The sequence below is a fragment of the Charadrius vociferus genome, unplaced genomic scaffold (genome assembly GCF_000708025.1).
Source record: "Charadrius vociferus isolate BGI_N301 unplaced genomic scaffold, ASM70802v2 scaffold163, whole genome shotgun sequence".
NCBI classification, from domain to species: Eukaryota; Metazoa; Chordata; class Aves; order Charadriiformes; family Charadriidae; genus Charadrius; species Charadrius vociferus.
In genome coordinates this window covers 12,325,751-12,335,078 of record NW_009648332.1, presented here as the reverse complement: position 1 = coordinate 12,335,078, position 9,328 = coordinate 12,325,751, and the positions used below count along the sequence as shown (strand labels likewise).

The 9,328-nt window shown below is 43.8% G+C and overlaps 1 protein-coding gene across 1 annotated transcript in view; it reads left to right on the top strand.

Moving 5' to 3' along the window:
- The first annotated feature begins 330 nt into the window (after window positions 1-330).
- LPAR3 (lysophosphatidic acid receptor 3) overlaps window positions 331-9,328 on the top strand; it is a 10,996-nt gene continuing 1,998 nt past the window's right edge. The window contains exons 1-2 of the mRNA XM_009884713.1: window positions 331-417; window positions 3,087-3,844. Of these exons, the coding sequence (XP_009883015.1) occupies window positions 3,109-3,844 (736 nt within the window). The 5' untranslated portion in view covers window positions 331-417; window positions 3,087-3,108. The remainder of the gene's footprint in view (window positions 418-3,086; window positions 3,845-9,328) is intronic.

Here is a 9,328-nt window from a genome sequence, read left to right as displayed (position 1 = left end):
ATCACACATCTCTTGTGCCTGGTGTGGACTGGGGCAGGACCACCGAGGATCCAGCTGCATAGCTGTGTCACAGCTGCATGGCTCCCCTGAGGCCAGGCTAGTTCTGCTGGGAGGACTTAAAATAAAAAGGAGTTGTGAAATAAACCACTGTGGTGAAGGACCCTGGTGTGACAAGTGCTGTTTGTACATGGGCTGGTACAGGCAGCCAAGTGCAGTGTCGCTGCTCTGAAGGACTGGGATGCAAACCATCTCCAGTTCAGCTACTGCTTTGATGCAGCTTCCATTTGGACATCTCCAGAGTCTGCCCTGTGACCCCGAGACCTCAGCTGGATGCTTCTCTACTCCCTCCTGCCTTGTCTCAACATCTCAAGACATCTCTTTCAAAATCATTTGTCATTTGAGCTCTGCTACGTGACAGTGAGTGTTTGTAGTGTGATTATTTTGGTGGAGAATTAGGGATGTGGGATTGATTTTTATTATTTTTTTTTCAGGTACTACTTCAAATGAGGATGGGATATCAATGGGCTGAATTATTTGGAATAAGTTCATAGCTGATATTTTGGATTTCTTTAAGCTTGTTCTCCAGATGAGATGCAAGAATTATCTGTGTATCTCTTTATTCTCCTGTCACTACAAGTGAGAGTCATCTGTTGAGATGATTATACAGTAAGATACAACATGTTCAGAAAACCTTCCCTATAATTTTCACAGATTTTTTTTTTCTTTTTTTTTTTTCTGCCATTCTTGCCCAAAGTGCTGCTTCTATTTGTAGGCATTTGGCCTGGTCTGTCAAGCTCAGCAAGTCCTTTACTGCCTTGGTGGGTAAGAGCAGAGCCATCTCTACTGGCAGGGTTCCCAGCACTCGGCTGCTTGAGTAGCTGTTGTCTGCAGCTCCTCAGGGACTTCTGGTCACTTACAGACTTTTGAGTACTTCCTAGGTGAGAATGGGGAATGTACTGACTGCCCAACTTTACCATAGTGCCCTGAACAGGGAGCGGTAGGCATTGAATTCTGGTTGACTCATTACAGTGGATCTGAGTCACTGAGGCTTTTTTATTTTTAGATGAGGAGATGCTCTGTAGTATTTCAGTAGAAGGGATGATTTACTTGTTTCTTCCACTTCTTGTTAAGTAATTGTTCTTAGTTCTGACTATGTACTTGAATTTGATGTTTTAAATGATATATTCTTTTATATAAGAAGTGGCTGCCTGGGCTCTTGAGTGTAATAAAATGGCTGACAACATCAAGTGGCCTGCTTTCATGTTGACTACTAGATGTAGGGTGGGAACCAAGAAAAAAAGGGTAAGGAGATAGTTCAGAAAAATAAAGTATTAAAAAAAAATCACTTTGAAAATATTAATCATGGAATAGCACAAGCTGATTTAAAATTAGATAATGCAAAAATTGCATGAGAGAAATAACACAAATAGCATAATGTGAATGACAGAAGATGAACCTTTTTATCTTAAAACTCAGAAGGAACATTTAATATAAATGTGTCTTGTTAGCCAGCCTGCTGGGGATTGCTTAATTTGCTCCCCAGTCCCTGGAGAGGTGAGATGTAACCACAGGGTAATAGTAGACTAAGTGAACCTGATCTTTATCTGTGATCAGTTTTAGCTGCAGAAGTGAAAGGCTTATGCTTTTTTCTCTTTCTGTCTGCAACCACTTGTAGGTTGTGGTGGCTTTTGGTTTTTGGGTTGGTTTTTTTCCTCTTTCCAGCCCCATTCAGTCTATTACTCTGTCACTCATGACAGCCGGAGGCTCACAAGGAGGTTTACAAAAGCTATTAGTGTTGCTGCCTCTCCTGCAGCTCTGTATCCTGATACTTCCTCCTCGCTGTCCTTAGAGTCAGGCACGGGTTTGCCACTCTGTGTAATACCTAACATGATTAGGGTCTCATGCTATGGTTGGGTCCCCAGGTTTTGCTAAAACTATACAGTATCTATTAATGAAGTGATTGTTAAAACCCTTATTCAGCTACTGACAGTGAATGTGAGGGCAGTGATGATCAGACACAAACTCTTCCTCCTAGGCTGTGAGACCCTGCGTGGGGTCTGGTCACTGCGAGTAATTGCTCTCAGAGCTGCCTGTGTAAATTAGTTGGAGTTCAGTTTGGTTTGTAATAAAGGCAATAAAATTGCCAAGGCAGCTGACGTTGACCTCACCGGAGTAGCTGAAATGTGATGTAATCTGGAACGCAGACTGCCCCTTCCATCGTGTTTAATAGCCCTGTGTCCAAAATAGTGCTGAGTGGGTATAAGGAAAAAAAACCCCACCGCTTACTGTTGTTACTGGGGCTCGGTTTATCCTGTGGTTGGGTAGGAAACTGTGTTTTGGATTTGAAGATAATTGGGCTGTGTGGTGCTCACAGGGCTCCGGGTTGACAGCCCAATAAAATAATCCTTGGCTTTACAGTACTCAAATAGGCAGAATATGTTTTTCCCTTTTCAGCACATTTACTCAAATCCTGTAGCAGTAAATAACAGGCATGTGCTCAGAATATATATGTCTGTAACATCTTATATACATATATTATTACCTTTATTAATATATAATTGAAAAGCCAAAAAATATTTTTCCAGTGATCAGCCTTTTTTTGCTTAGTCAGTAAAATGGAAGAGTTATGATTTATGCCTCACTGTCCTGACTGGATACATTGAGAAATGGAAATAATGATGGGGCTGTGGCTCGAACATGGGATTTCACAGCAAGAATGGCTTGGCTGTTGCTCAGATTGTCTTTGTGACCTCCAGAAAGTCACTTTTAACCTCTTAACTTCCACTCTGTTGCCTGTACGGTACGACTGCTAGTGCCAAGGGACTGTGCTGGAGTTTTGTAAGTCTTTTGAAAATTCTTGATTCATCAAAGCATCGTGCACTGCAGTGCTCCAGCAGACAGAATGTCTCCTTCTGCATTAACGCTATACAATATAAATTTGTACTTAAGGCCTCCAAATATATACCCTCTCGTGTGCCTGTCCCACCCCTCGCCCCAGAAAAAAGGTATGAGTTTTGATGATTGAAGCAAGGGCCAATCGTTGATTTTTAACCCTTCTTTCTTTTTTTCCCTTCCACCCTTCCTAGGATGCAGGGGCTTTAATCCAGGATGAACGAATGCTACTATGATAAGCGCATGGACTTTTTTTATAACAAGACAAACACTGACACAGTAGATGAGTGGACAGGGCCAGGGCTTATTGTTGTTCTGTGTTTTGGGACATTTTTCTGCCTCTTCATTTTCATTTCAAATTCGTTGGTCATAGCAGCTGTGGTCAAGAACAAGAGGTTTCATTTTCCCTTTTACTATCTCCTTGCCAACTTAGCTGCTGCAGACTTTTTTGCTGGAATTGCCTATGTCTTCTTGATGTTCAACACTGGCCCAGTGTCTAAGACATTAACTGTTAACCGCTGGTTTTTGCGTCAGGGTCTTCTGGACACCAGCCTGACAGCTTCCCTGGTGAATCTCCTCGTCATAGCTGTTGAGCGGCATATGTCGATAATGCGGATGAAGATCCACAGTAATCTTACGAAGAAGAGAGTCACCTTTTTAATTATATCCATTTGGGCCATTGCTATTTTCATGGGTGCTGTTCCTACCCTGGGTTGGAACTGCCTCTGTGACATTACCGCCTGCTCATCCCTGGCACCCATTTACAGCAGAAGTTACCTGGTGTTCTGGAGCGTCTTAAACCTAGTTGTCTTCTTCATTATGGTGGTGGTTTACATAAGAATCTACATGTACGTCCAGAGGAAAACTAATGTCTTGTCGTCACACACCAGTGGATCCATTAGCCGTAGGAAAACCCCTGTGAAGCTTATGAAGACTGTCATGACTCTCTTAGGTAAGAGACTACAAACCATGGTATGCAAGACTGGCAGTGCCAATCAATGGGTTTGTATGGTTTGGGGTATTTGTTTTTTAAACAAAATAAAAAAAGAAGTCACACACCCCACCCCCCCAAGGACAAAACAAAACAAACCAAACGCTCATCAAACTTATAAGTGCGGGAATCATTTAGTCTTCTGTCTGCTTTAGCTGATGAAGTAAAAGCGTTGCATCAAGCAGAAATGCAAAGTAGAAGACTGGTCAATGTGAAGAAGAAAAGTGTCTCTATTTGGTAGGCAGCTTGTTACAAAACACATTATCTACAGTTTGTTGCACAGGGCATGGAGGGGAATACAAAATCACTTTTGGGGAAGGTTTGTGAAGATTCACAGCTACCTAGTAGAACACTTTTAAAAGAATGCTCTCTAATATCTGCACAAGGCCATGAATCCTATGGCTGGATGTGGATAGTTTTCTTTGCACTACTTCTTGGCTGTTTCCTAAACGTACTAACTTCTTCCCCTTGGAAATGCACCTTCCCTGGGGAAAGGAGAGGATGCGTGGTGGGTCTGTGACTTTGACAGAGATTTGTTGTGCCAGGGGAGAATCCACCTTAATTCTGCGAAGACTGTATAGTGCAAAATACTTTCAGATGATGTTACAGTGTGGCCTTGGATCTCTAGATAACATGAGATTTGACCTGGGTTCTGCCCCAGAGACACTGTTGTATTTGGGCAGCTCAGATCACTTCATCAGCTAGTTGTGATGTAGCTGCTTATTAAATTAGACATGCACGAAGTGGATGATTGATCGTTGGCACAAAATACTAGCTGTAGCAGTCAATTTTCCTCAGGAGGACTTGAATCCCAGCAAGATGTTTTGTGGAAGCCCAGCATCACATGAGCATGGCTCGTGCAGCTCACTACAAGTGGAACTGGGGGGACATTGGGACACTTGTGAAGTGGGGCTCTGGTGGTTGGGGAGTCTAAAACCACAAATATGGCTTTATTGCCCTGATGGCTGTTCTGATGTTGTATGAGCCAGCACAAGAAGGCTGGGTGTTTTGGGAAAGCGGGTGTCCATCTGTACTTGGGACACATTTATGTCATACTGCAGTGTGGTAGTACTAGAAAGCTCTGGGAGAAAAGTGTCATTTTTCATGGAGGTAGGAGTTGCCAGGGTAGGAAGTTCAGGCTGAGGAAGTTTTCTTCCCCTGGCAGTCTATGGATGCTGTTTCCACAGTCTGGTATCTGGTTCTCTTTCTTCTTTTTCTTTTTCCTCCCTGAAATAAGAGTGCTGTAGTACACAACACCTTCATCTACCAAATGATGCCTTTAACTGATCTCAGTTTCTAAAGCATTTTAACTTTACAGTGCCTGACCTTGGAAAAGAAAGTGGACTGATGGTTCAAGCAAGTACAAGGTTCTCACTTTCTCTCCTGTGTCTCCTGAAGTTGGCTTGTCCACTGCCAGAACCCTTCCCTTCTAAATCCCTCCCCAGTTGTCCTTCCTTTTTTTCCTTTGCTTTTATGGCACCTATAGAGGGACAATGTGGCTGTTGTTTCTGTGTCACTTCGAATTGCAGAGGAAAGATTCAATCTTTTGCTCCCACTGAAGCAGTGAAACTTAAACCATCCACCTGAAAGGAGAAAATCCCTGCTCCAAACATGATCATTCCCTAAAGTGTAAGCATTGTGTGGGCTGTAGTTAACTGCTGCACTGGAAAGAAACAAAATGAAAAACACTTTTAAAAATTCATTCTCTAAGCGTTCCTATGAAAGGCAGAGCTGCAGCCTGCTTTCTAGGAAACCATGTGCAAATAAATCAACATGGAGAACCTTGTCTAACTACGTAAGATAAGTAACATCTACTTGCATAGTTAATATTACTTTATTTTTGTATAAACCAAAGTTGGAGGGTGCTGAGTGAGTGTTGGAATTACACTTTTAGTTCTCGGTGCCACCCATGCCTTGGGTGCAGGTCAGAGCAGAGAGGTGGTCTGTGCACCGGGGAGAGGACACTCAGCCGGCTGATGTGGGAGTTGGAAGGACAGCAATGGTGGCTGCTGTTTGCTAATCCCTCGTGGTCCTCTAGCCTGTGGCAGGTCTTCAGTGCTCACCACGGCTGTGGTGCTGTGTGGAAATAAACCCCACTCTAAACTTCATTTTCAACTTATTTTTTTCTTTTACTAGGGAGAGGGGCCTTAGGAATACGGGTTGATTTAAAGATCAGCATTAGTGTTCTCTTACTTGCAGAATATGGCTTTTCAGCCAGCAGATTAAACTATAATTCAGGTAAAGCGTTTATATTTTCTGCTAAATGGTACTGTGTGCTGGGCCAGGCAAATTTAACTTAGAAAGCCTGAGTGCTACTTTAGAGATCATAATTTTGTATATTTACTTTGCCAGTCAGAAACAAAACCAAAACAGAAGCTTTGCTTCCAAAGAAGTTGAATTAGTGCGTGTGTTGCTGGGTGCAAGATCTACCCCCAAACTCCTGTATCAGAGAAAATCTATTTTGCCATGTTCCTTCATATCAGCTCTCCAAATTCAGAGTCTAAGAGGCTTTTTATAAATGTTTACTTCTAGGAATGAGAATTTTGTATTTTAAAACAGTATGAAATGTACATTCCCGGGCAAGTCATTCAAGTGCACTGTGCAAAATGTATTAGAAACTGAATTGCATGTTTTCTGGGCTTTCCAGTTACCAAAGGAGTCACAAGTGACCCAAGTGATTCTTCAAATGTCTACTTACACCCACTGATACAACAACCTAGAGCTACATGCAGCGCATGGATTTTGCCCAAGGCAAAGTCATTTTTAATGGCTTGTTCCAAAACATCTGAAAATGCTTTGGAGTACACGCCTGATATGGCCTTAACTGAAAGGGATTCTAAGGTGTTCTGTTGCTGGATGAAGCCTGAAGAGAACCAGAGTTCTCGTTAATGTGCTCTGTTGGTTTCATGGGAGGTTCAGGACAAAATCCTGCTGCTCGGCTCCTGCTTGGAAGGAGGCTGCGTGTGCTGCTGGTGTGCTGCGTCTCCCGCGTGCCTCCGCCTCCCTCCTTGGGGAGGCTGGGCTGTGCCTGGCCGCCCCTCCAGCAAAACATTGCTGTGCTCTCTGGGTGTTCTTCTCTTGTGCTCCTACAATTAAAGGTTGGGTTTCAGTATGACTTCATGCATTCATGGTGATGGAAGCTGCAGATGGCTTTTTACACCACCCTTTGGGCTTGGATGACCCCTTCCAGAGGCTGGGACTCGGGTCCCCATCATCTACCTTTTTCTGCTATAACCCCTAAAATGGTCCATCATAGGATAGGAGCAAGGCTTTGCCTTTGGCATGCTAAACCATAGGGAGATAGCTGGTTGAAACTGGAAGATGTGAAACCTAGCAAAAGGGGGGAAGATACTCTTTGGCTGACCTTGTGGTGTGATCCTAGCTGAGCTTGTGACTGTAGCTTTGAAGAAGAGTGGCTGCAGGTGTGCGGGTACGTGATTTTCAGGTGGTGTGTGTGTGGTAGTTCGACTGAACTTGGCAGTGAGATTCCAGCCAAAAAAGCAACTTTGAGGCAGATGATTTTCAGTTTCAGTGAATTTATAGTTTAATTGGTAACTTGATGTTTTAACTCAGGCGCACATGTGGCAGAGGCAACTGGAAGCTACTGCACTCTTTTTTTTTTCTCAGCGTTGGCATGCTCAGGGGCAGCTTTGATGTGCAGATTTTTGTGACGTGCTGCTGCCGAAGCATCAGTAGTGCTTCCAGGTACACAGGAATTCATTTTCAAGCAGAGATGATGTAATCTACAAGAAAATCCATGTTTAAATCTAATGGAAAATCCTCAAATTAACCTTGAGGCATTGTGACACCTGATCTCCCTTAAGCTGGTGGGAATACGCAGAGCTGTTCTTCTGATCCATGCTGCACCCAGGCTATGTTTCATGTCACTTTTGAGAATTTTAGACAGTCCCAGAAATTAAATTCTTTTTGGAGTGTGGCACTTTCTCATGGAGAGGAGCGCCTACCAGATGAAAAGTCTGCAAATAAGAAAATCACCAAAGGGCCAAGACAAAGGTATATATTTATGCTTAACCACGGTTCCCTCTGAAAGCCCTGTGGTTAAAAATAGCGAAATGTGAGCAAGGCTGGGAGTCTGAGCCGTGCCTCGCTTTCATCTCTGCGGTGCTAAGAGCAGGGTGTGAACCGCTTGTGTTGTCTCCACACACAGAAAAATGTATTTTTGATAGAGTCAAATCAACAGCCCCATGAAAGCATCGGCCAGTAACTCCAACGCTGTCACTGCATTGCCCCATGTTCTTGTCTTCAGTTGTGAGGTGGGGAAAGTGTGCAGAGAGGTGTCTGCAGGTGTCTTTTGTCTTCCCTTACTTTTGCCACTGAAACCTTTCAGGGTTTGGCCTGTATAGGTAGACAGGGATCTATCCTGGGAGTTCACGGACTAATCCTGCCTGCAATCTTGGGGTTTTGTTTGATGGAGAAATTTCTTTGTCTTTTGTTAAATGTGGCTTTGGGATCTGTTTCCTTTCCTGCTGTCTTCCATGAAAGCAGGGTTGAACCTTGCATGCTTTGTGGTACAAGTGGTCAAAGCGCTTTCAGTGCTTGTTCTAAGGAGGGTTTGTTACCATCTTAATTTCTGCATGGAGCTGGTGTGTTGGCAACTGTGCCAGTGACCCTTGGTGGCTAGCAAAAGCTCTCTGTCCAAATACTTACAGAGACACTCAACTAGAGACAGTAGTGTTGTCTGGGTGGTCTGGTTCCAGTGCTTGAGTAAAACGGATGGCATTTGCTGGTGAACCCCAGGCCAATAAATCAGTACAGTGTTTGCCCCATTGTAGACTGTAAGAGAGAGCTGGTGTCGCAAGTGCTTACTCAGCACGCTGGAGCCAAACCAGTGCATACTATAGAGACTGACCAGAGAAAACAAGTGTTGTGGTAGCAGCTTGCAGCTCCTGATGCCAGTGGGCAATGGAGGACTGTTACTGATGTTAACCAGTATCTCAAAACTAACACCATGAAATTAGTACTTAGCATGACAAAAATCTTGGTACAGCAGAGTAGAAAATGCAGTTTCTGAAGGAGGTGTTCTCTTGTCTTTCTGTTCTGTACAATATTGCCTGAAACATAGTAAATCAGTTGGTTGAATTTTGTGTGGACTCCAGGAGCATAGATTTGCAGCAAGATCCATGGTCCTGGATACATTTTTCAGCAATCCTAATGCTCAATACATCACACAAATTCACTTTATATACCCTTATGAATCCATTTTATATACCGTTATGGCCTGCTCATCAGATGGGCGCAGTGTCCATTAAAACCCTCACTGGGGAGAAGTGTCCAGAGCTGCTGAAGCCAACCCAGGTGCACAGCACTGCCGATGGGATGTCCGAGGTGCTGCCGAGTCCTGGCTGAGGCGCTGCCTGTGTCCTGCCGTGAGCCAGGCGGTGCTCCCACTGCTTGCTTGCACAGCTCAATATGGGAAAACCAGTG